Here is a 12,110-nt window from a genome sequence, read left to right on the forward strand (position 1 = left end):
AAAAAAAAAAAAAAAAAAAAAAAAAAAAAAAAAAAAAAAAAAAAAAAAAAAAAAAAAAAAAAAAAAAAAAAAAAAGTAAACCGCTTAAATTCAAATGTGAAGGGGTGTAACTGAATTTCAGTTATTGTGTGTGTAATGGAGGAGGAGCCTACAAAAACCACTCCTTCTCCATCATTCTACTCTTTTACTTCAAATTCTCTTCCCATTATGGATTCTCCTTCCCGTTCTCTGTTTCCCTTCAACGTTTTCCCCCCTCCCTCTCCCTCCCATTCTTCCCTTCCGGCCCCCAATTCCCGCCGGAAGCGGACTAAGTTCATCAAACCCACCGCCGCCGCCGCCGTCCCTCTTCATTCTCCCTCCACTCCCAAGTCCAAGCACGCCAAGAAACCGGACCCGACCGCTCCCAAGATCACTCGCCCCTGTACTGAGTGCGGTAAGACGTTCTGGTCCTGGAAGGCTCTGTTCGGCCACATGCGCTGCCATCCTGAGCGTCAATGGCGAGGAATCAATCCGCCGCCTAATTTTCGGCGATCGACTGCCACTGACGAAGATCACGAAATCGCTGCCTGTTTGATTATGTTAGCGAATGGCCCTAATGCGATCGATCCAACTGAAGCGGTTACTGAAACGGACGATGATTGTCGAGAAAATCAAGAATCGACGGCGGCGGCGGCGGCGGCGTTAGTGTTTGGACAGAGAGGCAGCCGGAAGAACGTGAAAGAAGAAGAAGATGATGATGATCATGGTTATTTGGACTTGAATTTGCCTCCTCCAATGGAAGACATTGAAGAACATTCATCATCCTATTGTTCAGGGATTGTTTTGGATCTGAGATTAGGGCCTAATTAAACTCTGATTTTGGAAATTTCCCAGAAAATTACAAACTTTGTTGTAAATGTTTTAACTCAATTACCAAATCTCAAATACAAAACTAAATTTGTTGTTCAATACTCGTACATTTATATACACAATTCATCAATAAATTTCATACCCATTACTTTATTCCTATTTTTAATCATTTATATATATTAATTTTCTCGGCCAACATAGTTCATATTATTGTCGTGATGTAGTACCATAAGCAACGTTTTAACTATAACAAAAGGTATCTGAAATATACCGATTACTCAAAAAAAGAAGTGAACTATAAATTTATGTAGCGTTACAGTGATTAGAATAGATGATATTAATCAATCGGGCAAAGTTGAATGGATGCAAACTTCAATCGTTATAGGCATTAATATGTTATAATAGAGACTTCATGCAAATGGAAATAGAAATACTGTACTCTCACTTGAAAACTATGGTTTTTTTTTTTTATTATTATCTGACCATATAATCTTCCTCTCAAACAAAGAATTGTTTGTTGATAGACTAAAGTTGTCCAAGTGATTCATCTATGCTATGGACGGGATTAAAAAAAAGGTTGAAAGCTTCCATTCGAAGTAAGGTATGAAGCTTCGATCGGTCAAAGATATAAGCTCAGATTCAATATAAATTGTTGAGTCAGAAAAGTCGAATGAATAAGGAGTATTGATTTTTGACAGTGAACTGATAAAATTCGGGGGAAAGATGGAACCGACGAGCTTTTTAAGCCCCAAAACTCAGAGGCATAGTACCAGTTCCATCTCTAATCTTTAAGAGGGCGTAACTTGTTGAAGCATGATACATGCAAAGAACATACAACCACAGTTTTGAAAAAAAAAAAAATTCCAAGGCAAATTAGCTTGTTACCAATATTGATAAGTCTTTGGTTGCGTGTTTGTTATGTGTTCTGAATAATTACAGATGAAACTAGAAAAGTAGGCGGCTATGCTAGTTGGTGCTTCTTTGTCGGCTATGATCAGCGGATGCCGAGGGGCGGGCACAACAGCTACATAGACCCCTTCCTTTATGATGTTTCGACTTACTAGTTGATGCATCTTTGTCAGCTCTGATCAGTTGAGGTCGAGGGAGCAAGTGCAATAGCTACATGGACGCCTTCCTTTCTTTTATTGCGCTCCAAGAAATGAGATCCCGACCGAGAAGAAAAACCCGACTCTACATCAAATCAAATACATGTCCATTTGAATAGCCATTGTACTAGATGCTGAGAAGAGCATCTAGAACTTGCAAATAATCAATCTTCATTACACTGTGCAATTGTTCAACCATTAAATAAATCTCATCAGCTCTTGGATTGAACTCATCTCCAGCAACAAATCTCAAACTCAGTGAATTAATATGCACCAAACTATATCCAGCAATAACCTTGACTCCTCTCTCTTTAGCCAACCTCCTCATCTTCGCAGAATCACTCATTAGCCCGCAGTTCGCATACAAGTTCGACGCAAGCATGTAGCCAGTCGAGTTCAACGGTTCGAGTTCAAGAACACGAGAGGCCGCTCCTGAGCCAAGCACAATGTTTCCATAGCTCCTACAAGAGCTCAATAGTGTCCCCCAAATGCTGGCCCCTGCTTCCATTTCTTCAGGCATCTTCTCAATCAACTCTAATGCGTCTTTGAATTTCCCCGCTCGGGCTAACATGTCGACGACGCATGAGTAATGCTCCAAACCAGGTGTAATTTTGTGTTTCTTCGCCATGGATGTGAAAAAAGAGAACCCTTCTTCCACTAGTCCTCCATGGCTACAAGCAGACAGCACTGACAGGGCGGTCACAGCATTCGGCTTCATGTCGTTTTGTTTCATCTTTTCGAACAAAATTAACGCTTCGTGCGCGAGACCGTTGATGCCGAAGGCAGATATCATAGCGCTCCAACAGACGACATTCTTTTCTGGGATTTGGTTGAAGGCTCTAATGGAGGCTGCTATATCTCCACATTTTGAATACATGTCAATAATGGCAGTCCCAACAGCTACTTCACTAGCCAAACATCTTCTAACAGCTATACCGTGAGCCCATTTCAATTGTCTCGATTCAGCAGAGACAGCACAAGCCTCCATAAGATTCATAATCGATACCTTGTTCGGTTTCACCTCTTCATTCATTCGCTTGAAGATCGATATCGCTTTGTCGGGATCGCCATTGTAGGCAAAGCCTGCAATCATGGTGCTCCAAGTAACTACATCTTTTTTCTTCATTCCATCAAAAAGTATGCCTGCAAGCTCAATCAGATTGCATTTCGCATAAGCATCAATCACAGAGTTCATCACCAATTCATTCGATTCATATCCCCGCCGTATAATCGCGCTGTGTACAGACCTGCATTGTAACGAATCCAGAAACTGTTTAACTATCTGAAGAACATTCACAAAAGTCACCTCATCTTTCTCAACTCCTTCTTCCACCATTGTCCTAAGCAACGCCGCAGCTTCCAAAGGCTTCTCGTTGAGAGCATACGCCGACAACATCGAATTCCACGAGACGATATTCTTCTCAGGCATCGCCTTGAAAGCTTTAAATGAAGAATGAACCTTAGAACATTTGGAATACATGTCTATCAAAGAGTTCCCAACAAATAAATCATCTTCCAAGCCCCTACAAACCACCAATCCATGCACCATTGTTCCAAGTGAAATATCTCTCAAGTTGGTGCAAGCTTTTAGAACACTTACAATGGTTACCCCATCAGGTGAAATGCCAGCCACTGTCACCATATCTCGAAACATCAGCAGCCCATGTTCATCTTCCCCAATTTGCACAAAACCTCCTGTCATCACACTCCAGGAAACAATATCATTTCTCACAGACATTTCATCAAACAGTTTGTGGGCAAGAAACAAATCAACTTCAGTATATAAGCTCAACAGAGAGTTTTGAACCGAAAGAATGGCAGAGAAACCAGAGCGAATTATATAACCATGAGCCGCAAAGCCTTCACTATATGATTTACGCTCACGAAATGCATGAATTACAAGTACCAACGAAGCAACATTGGGCTGAAAATTGGCGAATCTGGCCATTTTAAACCACCACAAGCCTGCCACTACGCCCCCATTTGAGAAATTCCCATGAACCATCACGTTCCAAGACACCGAATCCTTGTTCTTCAGAGAAACAAAAGCGCGGTGTGCGGAATCCAAATCACCCCATTTCATATACAAGTCAATAGTGGAATTAGCAACGGAAGTGGAAGATTGGCATCCTTGTTTGATCAGACATCCGTGCATAGCAGTTCCAAGTTTGAAAGAAACGTTGGAACATGCTTTGAGAATCGAAGGGAGCACCGAAGAGTCTGGCAATTGAGATCCAGAGAGTCTGATTTCACGGTAAAGTTGGAGAGCTTCTTGCCATTTTCTGGAAGATGATGCTTCTTTGATGGTTGAAATCGAATTGGAGAGCCTCAAACCAGAGTGGATATTTGAGAAGCGCATTAGTGGATGCGTTTTCTAGTGAAGTTTGACGAGCAAATATGGCCGTTCCTCAGACGCTATATCCATCATTCTTCCTTCTACTCAACCGCGACGAAGATGCAGTAGAGGTTCGTCCAATTTTAATGCCGTTTTTCTTCATTTTCTATGGGGAATCGATCGATAGTTTCAAATTTTCTGAAATTGATCTGGTTTTACTTGTTCAGGCTCACGAAGCTGCTGGCATGGTGGGAATGTGGCGATATTTTGGGCGGATGAAATGGGATGGTCGGCGGGACGTGGGTGGCTTGCTCGAGAAATGGCGGAGTTGCATTCATCACAAACTTCGTTTCTTGAAGGTAAGATGGATTTGGGTATCACTAGTTTCATAAAAACTACTTAGAAGTATCATTGTTGTGCAGTGTTATAGCGATAATTGAAACCTGAAATTGTTAAAAGAGGCACTAAACTGGCATTTGAATCCTTCGAAGGGTCTGATTTACCTGTTTTGGTCGCTTAAGTCTGCAAACTTGTGCATCCTGAAGTCGTACGAAACTTGGAGAGCTGCTGCAAGCAGACCTTAGAATGGTCTAAACATTGTTCAAGTTGGCCCATGTCAAGGATCTAGATAGGGCTTCAAATCCAACAGTATTCACTCTTAAAAGTGAAAATGAAGATAGAACATGCTAGTTTTGTTTGTGTTTGTGCTGTGTACTGTCAAATAGGTAAAGCTGATTGAATTCTTGATAGGTAGACGAAGATTAAAGATAGAACATGTTTGTTAGCCATGCTTGGGATGTATACTGGTGAATAGGAAAAACGTGTGAAGGAAAGGCTAATGATTGATGCAGATTCAAGTTACAAAACTTGCTTTAAAACAGTGGATATATGTAAGAACAGCGTCATCTTCAAGAACTGTAAACATGGTTGAAACTCATCTCAAATATTCTTAGGCCAACAGAGATGAACCTGCACTGCATTGCTTTACTTTTAATTTTCTACTTATAAAAGCTTCTCTTAGTATTCTTTAGATGTAAACTCATGACCATCTCCTCGAATCCTCCTCTCGAACAAAGCCTATAGAGCTCCTCCCCTAAAGAACAAACTCCCCTTAATCGAATCTCGACTCCCGACTCCTTGTCTCGTAGATTCAAAATAAAATACAACATAAAGCCTCCCCTCCCCTCCCCTGAGACTCAAAATAAAATACACCATAAAGCCTCCCCTCCCCTGAGACATATGCCGCCGATACTCGACTTCTTCTCCAAAGCCCTCGAACAAAGTACACAATTGGTATTGGTTTGACACTCCAGTCACTTTTTACTAGACCACCTTCAGTCTCTCAAAGCTTCATGTTTTAAATTTTGATTTCCCCCAGAGGTCTCATCTGGACTCTTTAAGTTAAGCCGACGTGAGACTCCTATCCCAACCATCCTCGCCTATAGTTTTATTTTTGGTGACAGAAACACCGATCTGGCATTAAAGGAAGGCATTTTCTTAGGTTTTTCTGAGATATCCATGGAGAAACTGAAATGGGTTTGCTCCATTGTTGCATAGGACCGTGAAGAACAGTGAAACGTTGTTGGCTAAGTGGGTGTTGTTGTAAACAGAGATATTCGAAACAGAGCCCAACCTCAGTTTTATTCCATCTATATACTCTCTCTCTCACACACACACAACACCTTACATCACCATTTCACTATACACAAACCAACCTAATACCACACCGGCAAATTACAACAACTCTCAATCTGCACATCGGCAAATTTCACACCGGCAATCCTCCCCGCACCTGCAGCTACCCTTTCCCACTCCCACCACCGCACTCGGACAAGTACAGGGGTCGCACCCACAGTGCTCCCCGCACGGGCACTTCCTATGCGCCACCTCTCCCCCCGCCGTCGCCGTTGCACACTTACAAGCGTTGCCACCGGGACAGGGAACGGCGCAACCACATCTCTGGTTGCAAGCTCTGATTCCACCGCGTTCGCCGCCACCAGGTTCTGCCATTGTTATCTCCTCTTCTTCCCTTTACTCTGTTGGATTAGTTTTAATTTATATAATTTCGAACCCTTTATTCCTTTCTGCTTCTTTTGCCAAATGACGGTTGAGTTCTGCTTCCGGGTTACACGTGGCAATGCACGTGGCTACCTCCCTCGCCATGTCTGCATTAAGTGGAAGAAGATCATCCTTTGTCGGTTTGTTTTGTTATGTTGAAGATCATGATGATGGTATCTATGAATCTATGAATATATTTTTTCTTTTTTAAATAATTGTTTCTTGAACTCTAGGGAACTTGAGGCATTAAAATTGAAGCCTCAATTATAAGAACTACAATTTTATGTTCAACCATCTCTCTAAGGAATTTTATGTGAGTGAGGATAAATGTGACATTCCACTTTGATGGGGAAGAGAACAAACTGTCATTTATAAAGGTGTGGAAACCTTCCTCTAATAGACGCGTTTTAAAGTCTAGAGAGAAAGCTCGAAAGGGAAAGATCAAAGAGGACAATATCTGCTAGCGGTGGATCTAGGCCATTACAAATGGTATCAAAGCCATGCTAGCGGTGGATCTAGGCCATTACAAATGGTATCAAAGCCAGACACTGGACGATGTGTCAGCCTTCTTGTTGTTCTCCGAAGGAGGGTGAATTTGGGGGCGGTCCTACCAGCCAGAAGGTTGGGCCCGAAAGAGGGTGGATTGTGATGTCCCACATTGGTTAGGGAGGAGAACAAACCACCATTTATAAGGGTGTAGAAATCTTCCTCTAGTAGACGCGTTTTAAAGCCCGAAAGGAAAAGCTCGATCTGGGCCATTACCATAAAACATGTATGTAGGGGAATGTCGGGACCATTAAATATTGAATTACGACTTAAATCTTAGATATAGGGGATTAAAGGAGAATGGGGAGACCATCAAATGCCAAATCCAGACGGGAGAGGAAATATGGGTTGGTGCTGAAAAAGTAGTATTTTTTTATTCGACCAAAATAAAAAATTGAAGAAAAAAACACGTGGCAGTTTTTTGTCTGTTTGTGGATTGAATAGCAAGGAACAGCCTTTTTGTTTGAATGTTTGCATACGGAATTGATTGCATGTGAGGGGTGGGAATATGTCCCATCCAAGTTCCAACTCAGAGATCGAGACACCCTTTTTGTTATTGGGCCCCCACCAGTAAGTGGGCCGCTACTGCCTCCCCTGGCCCATTTAATTTATACTCGGTTGACTAAGTCAAAATACTATTTATTCTCTAACCCTTGCAAATTTATGTATTTCTGTCCGGTCGCCTAATAAAGTGAAACTGGCCCCCATTCCTTCAAACAAATATAATATAATACTTTGCACTTTAGTCCTAAAAGTCTTCGAATTAACATTTTAGTCACTCAATACTGAATTTTGAAAATATGGAAAGTGGTGGGGGTGAAAGTGAGAATATTTAATAATAGGAGCGATGAAATTGGGTCCCATCATGAGCTGTTTGATCACAAATTATGTGGGCCCCTCTCCTTTGGGACTTGTTGTTTGTCCCAAGAAAATATATATAAATTTTAGGTTAAATTAAAATAATAATGAGAAAAATTAAGCTTATTAAAAAGATTTAATACAATTTTTTGTTTCAAAATTCACAGAAATAAATAATAAATTCTAAAAAAATCATATTCAAATATTAATAAATAAATTAATGAAAAGTTTAAAATTTTATATATTAATATATACCATAGAAACTGTAATAAATTCATCGAACCCCCGGCCCCCCTCCACTTGTCCCTGCAAATCCGTCCACTGCGGCACGGCGGAGCCACCGATCTCTACGGCGGATGCTCAAGCTGAGCTCATCGGCGCCGTCATGTTCTTCTTCAAGTTACAACATAATAACAACGAAACTGATCGGAAATTGAAACTTCCACCACTCAATCCAAAGCATTGGGACCGGCACAGGCCTTCAGAACCGGACTCCATAGCCACTGCAACAAGAACTTCCTTCCATTTCTCCCATTCACATTAAACGTCCTTCCTTCTCCATCTCTCATTACCTGCCCTATATACCCGCCGCCGCCACCGGTGCCGTACAAACCCTCACAGAGGTCCGCAATCTCCGTCGGCGCTGTCGGATCCTCACCGGCATACCAAGCATTCACCAACGGATTCGAAGCGACTTCAGCTAATTCATGGCCTATAACACTAATCATTCCGTCCAACGCAACGTCTCGATTCGGCGGCGAGAGAACGCCGGGACCACCGCCGGCCATGTACGCCGGCACGGCGAAAGGATAGGCGCATTGCTCAGGGCATTGCTTGCCGGAGTGACCAACCCAAGCATAGGGGAGAGTGTAGCCCACCATGGATGGGAAGGTGAAGTAATGGAACCCGCATACTGCTCGACAAAAGTCCTGCATCGTAACATCCTGAGAAGTGAGCACCAGAAACATCCCGTTCCGGTGGTCAACCGGAAACGGCGCGGATCGGACGGCGGTTGCAATAACCTTCTGGATGGAGAGGCGAGTAAGGTCAGTGCCATGGGAGTGGTGGAGGTCGGAATGTTCGCCGGCAATGACGACGGAACGGGAGACATTAGCGCCGGTTTGATCGGTGTAAAGCGAGACGGTTTGCCACCACTCAGCAACCGAAGGAGAAGGCGGAGCGCGGCGGGGATCGGGGGCGGAAATGGAGAGGAGAAAGTCCTTGATTAGGAATTTCTGGGAGACAGACCATTTGCCGTACCAGATAAGGTAAATATTGATGGGGGAAGAGGAAAGAACAGGGCCCATGTGGTAGCGGAGATTGACGAAATCGGAGGAGCCCTCAAATTTCTTAGAGGAGGAGAAGGATTTAGGGGGAAGCTTAGGGTTGAAGAAGTGGGCGTTAGTGTCCAGCGTTCGGAAGGAAGGGAAGGCGGCCATTGAAGAAGAAAGGAAAGTTGCAGAGACGGCGAGGAGGAGGAAGAAGGAGAGAGACGCCATTGTTAGGGTTTGGAGGAAGTGGAGAAGAAGAAGGGGAAGGGGAAAGGTTTTATAAAAGTGAGTGAGTGTGAGAATAGGATGAATGGGAGGGAAATGGGCTGGTGACAGCTAGCAATGCCTTCGTGTTTTATTTTTATTTTTATTTTTTTAATTTAAAAAATAAGTGTGTAACTAAATGTGGGTTTTTTGGTAATTTTGGGTGATGTTCTCAACCAATTATTTAAATGTGGTTTTGAATCTTTTTCTCCCTTTTACATATTTTTTAAAAAATAAATAAAACCAACATAAAACTTTGTAGTCGTACGGTGTCGTATGGATTATTTGGGTCAGGTCATCATTATTTATTTATTTATTTATTTATTTATTTTTGCAACAATGTATAAATAATGAATATTTTTTTTAAAAGAATTATAATACTATAATTAATATTTATTAAGTTTGGAAATTTGAATGATTAAAGTAATAAAAAGGTAATGTGTTTTATTTTATTAGTTATGAAGCGGAAGATAAGCCTATTTTATCTGATATATGCATGACTGTCATGTCAGTCTCATAATTTCACTTTAGTTCGTTATTTATGATTTTATGTATAGTTGTCAGTCTCATAATTTTAAAACTGTTTGGTAAGAAAATATTATTTTCGTCTACTACCCACATGAGATCTCATAAAAAAATCTATTTAAATAGAAAATAAATTAGAAATAAAAAAAAATCATTAGCTAAATTATATAGATATATATATATATTATATTCTTACCATTTATTATAATCATTTTTTAAAATTGAAATTATATTTATATAGAAAAGGTAAATTATCTATTTTTAAAAAATTAATATTTTTTTTATAAAAAATATACAAAAACTGGAGAAAATTTGGAAGATTTGATAGAGATATGAATTGAAATAGAAGAGATGAGGACGAAAAAAGCTTCCTTGTGTCCCGCCTAGTGGACATCTCTACACCCATTAATATAAAGCTACAAACATTACCTTACGTAAAATTTTAAAGTTAACCAATCTAAGAACGTCAATTTTAAAACGTGTGACGGTTGAGGATTATTGGAAGTGTAAGTCTCACTTCGTGGAAGATCATGTATTTTCTCTATTGGTACAAGGTCTTTTAGGGGAGTCCAAAGCAAAGTCACGAAATGTTATGCTCAATGAATCCTACGATCAAAATGTTCGAGAGTTGTTTTGAAAAAATGACGTTTTATTGAAAGAGCACAAATGATGTTTGGAATTCCATTCTAAAACACTTGACAAATAAAATCATAGTACAAACAAGAGACAACAGTACACAGTTCAGCACTTTATTGCCCTCTACCTTGCTTACCTTAGCTACACTTCATCCATTGATATCATCATCAGGAGAGTAGGCGGCTTCTAGTTTAGTTTTCTCAACACTTTAATGGTGTGTTTATAATCATTCCTTAACAGAGAAAATCACCACCAGAGCAGACCATGTCCCAGAAACTCCAAGAACAACCCCCAACACAAGAATTCCAATGTCCACACACCATCCTTTCACATCCATTTCCTGCTTGAACACCAGGAAATGAAACAGAGAAGGCAAAACAAACGCCAATGCACAGCACACAGCGCTTCCAACCAGAGACAAGAAATCAGCAAAATTCGGCACCAAAAGTGCCACCAAACTTACCATGAAAACCAGCATCCATCTTAACCATAGGCTATATCTTCCTCCCCAGAATCGCCTCTCCACGATCTCATAAACAGGGTTCATCATCAATGGCAACGTGAAGAACAGGTTTATACACAAACCCAGTTTAACAATGGTGCTAATTAATCCAGACCCTAAGTTACCAGTGATCATGTCTTTGGTATCTTCGCCAAAGGCGAAATAGCCAAGAGTTCCAAATGCTCCGTATAAAACAGTAATGAACGCCATGGATAACCCCAAGACACTCCCGAATTTCTCCTTGTTCTTTGTCTCGGATTCTAATGGCAACACCATTCCAATCCCTTCAAAGGCATACACAGCCACACCCATTCCGTAAAAGAACACGGAAAAGCCCCCAAATGCCTCAACAGATGGGCTCTGTTTGAAGTAAATCAACACGTCTTTTATCATCACAACCACCATAGCTCCAAGGTCAACAACATCAGCAAAGATGCTCAAAGGAGCCAAATGGGTGAGGGTTGGAATCGAGTTCAAACCCAATTGGAAAGGGAGACACCCCCAAACGTACACAACCTTGGGCGCTAATCCCAAAATCTTAGGACTCAAATCCGTAGCGGTCGGGGAATTATAAACATCAGCCATAGTATTACCAATGAAAATCAAATAGCCAACACAGAATCCAGTTTGAGACAAAATAATAAGCAAATCAACAATAATCCTACCAGGGGAACCGCAAATAGTATAACCTAAATCCCCAAACGAATTGATTTTCGAGAATCCGACAACCGATTCAATTTTCCGACGAGTATAAACAAGGAGCATCATACAATAATAAGTGAAGAACGCAACAGAAAACAGCATTAGAAGGCTCATAACCCACCCAGTGCGTTTGAAGGCGTAAGGAAGCCCAAGAACACCAGCCCCAACAATGGCGATGAAAACATTAGCAAATGTCTTGGGCTGCGAGGACAGAGGGTTGGCGCTGCCGAGAAGAGGCGTATCTTCTTTGACCGCCGGAGATTGAAAGAGACTGGATGAAGAACTGGCTTCTAGATCGGAACCCATTTCGAAAAGCGCGGAGGCGAATGCGATTGAAATGGAATGGGGATTGAAAGATATAGCGGGAAAAGGAATGGAAGAAGGAATCCTGTACAATGCGATGAAAATGAAGGGAAATGGAAGAAGACGAGAAGAAGGGATGGGAAGAATTGAAATGG

The 12,110-nt window shown here is 41.3% G+C and overlaps 6 protein-coding genes across 7 annotated transcripts; 2 read left to right on the forward strand and 4 right to left on the reverse strand.

Moving 5' to 3' along the window:
- Nucleotides 1–135: 135 nt before the first annotated feature.
- On the forward strand, nt 136–849 carry LOC111484009 (zinc finger protein ZAT3-like). Its single transcript, XM_023130424.1, has one exon. It carries the CDS (start codon nt 136–138, stop codon nt 847–849), a length of 714 nt encoding a protein of 237 aa, XP_022986192.1.
- Nucleotides 850–1,710: 861 nt separating this feature from the next.
- Nucleotides 1,711–4,329, reverse strand: LOC111484386 (pentatricopeptide repeat-containing protein At2g17210). Its single transcript, XM_023130950.1, has one exon. The coding sequence runs from the start codon at nt 4,312–4,314 to the stop codon at nt 2,083–2,085; it is 2,232 nt and encodes a 743-aa protein (XP_022986718.1). The 5' UTR covers nt 4,315–4,329; the 3' UTR covers nt 1,711–2,082.
- On the forward strand, nt 4,301–4,894 carry LOC111484387. Of its 2 annotated transcripts, XM_023130952.1 has the most exons (3): nt 4,301–4,421; nt 4,518–4,649; nt 4,782–4,894. In XM_023130952.1, the coding sequence occupies exons 1-3, from the start codon at nt 4,353–4,355 to the stop codon at nt 4,872–4,874; spliced, it is 294 nt and encodes a 97-aa protein (XP_022986720.1). In that variant the 5' UTR covers nt 4,301–4,352; the 3' UTR covers nt 4,875–4,894. The 2 variants fall into 2 exon arrangements, with proteins under 2 accessions (XP_022986720.1, XP_022986719.1); XM_023130951.1 differs by having other exon boundaries at nt 4,301–4,649; nt 4,713–4,799.
- Nucleotides 4,895–5,905: 1,011 nt separating this feature from the next.
- LOC111483762 (metallothionein-like protein 4B) lies at nt 5,906–6,341 on the reverse strand. The gene has a single exon (XM_023130064.1). It carries the CDS (start codon nt 6,298–6,300, stop codon nt 6,037–6,039), a length of 264 nt encoding a protein of 87 aa, XP_022985832.1. The 5' UTR covers nt 6,301–6,341; the 3' UTR covers nt 5,906–6,036.
- Nucleotides 6,342–7,969: 1,628 nt separating this feature from the next.
- Nucleotides 7,970–9,307, reverse strand: LOC111484053 (protein EXORDIUM-like 5). The gene has a single exon (XM_023130466.1). The coding sequence runs from the start codon at nt 9,249–9,251 to the stop codon at nt 8,202–8,204; it is 1,050 nt and encodes a 349-aa protein (XP_022986234.1). The 5' UTR covers nt 9,252–9,307; the 3' UTR covers nt 7,970–8,201.
- A 1,230-nt stretch (nt 9,308–10,537) lies between these two features.
- Nucleotides 10,538–12,101, reverse strand: LOC111484568 (amino acid transporter AVT3B-like). The gene has a single exon (XM_023131210.1). The coding sequence runs from the start codon at nt 11,956–11,958 to the stop codon at nt 10,675–10,677; it is 1,284 nt and encodes a 427-aa protein (XP_022986978.1). The 5' UTR covers nt 11,959–12,101; the 3' UTR covers nt 10,538–10,674.
- Between the last annotated feature and the right edge of the window lie 9 nt (nt 12,102–12,110).

This window comes from Cucurbita maxima, unplaced genomic scaffold, assembly GCF_002738345.1.
Source record: "Cucurbita maxima cultivar Rimu unplaced genomic scaffold, Cmax_1.0 Cma_Scf00009, whole genome shotgun sequence".
In the NCBI taxonomy this organism is placed as follows: domain Eukaryota; kingdom Viridiplantae; phylum Streptophyta; class Magnoliopsida; order Cucurbitales; family Cucurbitaceae; genus Cucurbita; species Cucurbita maxima.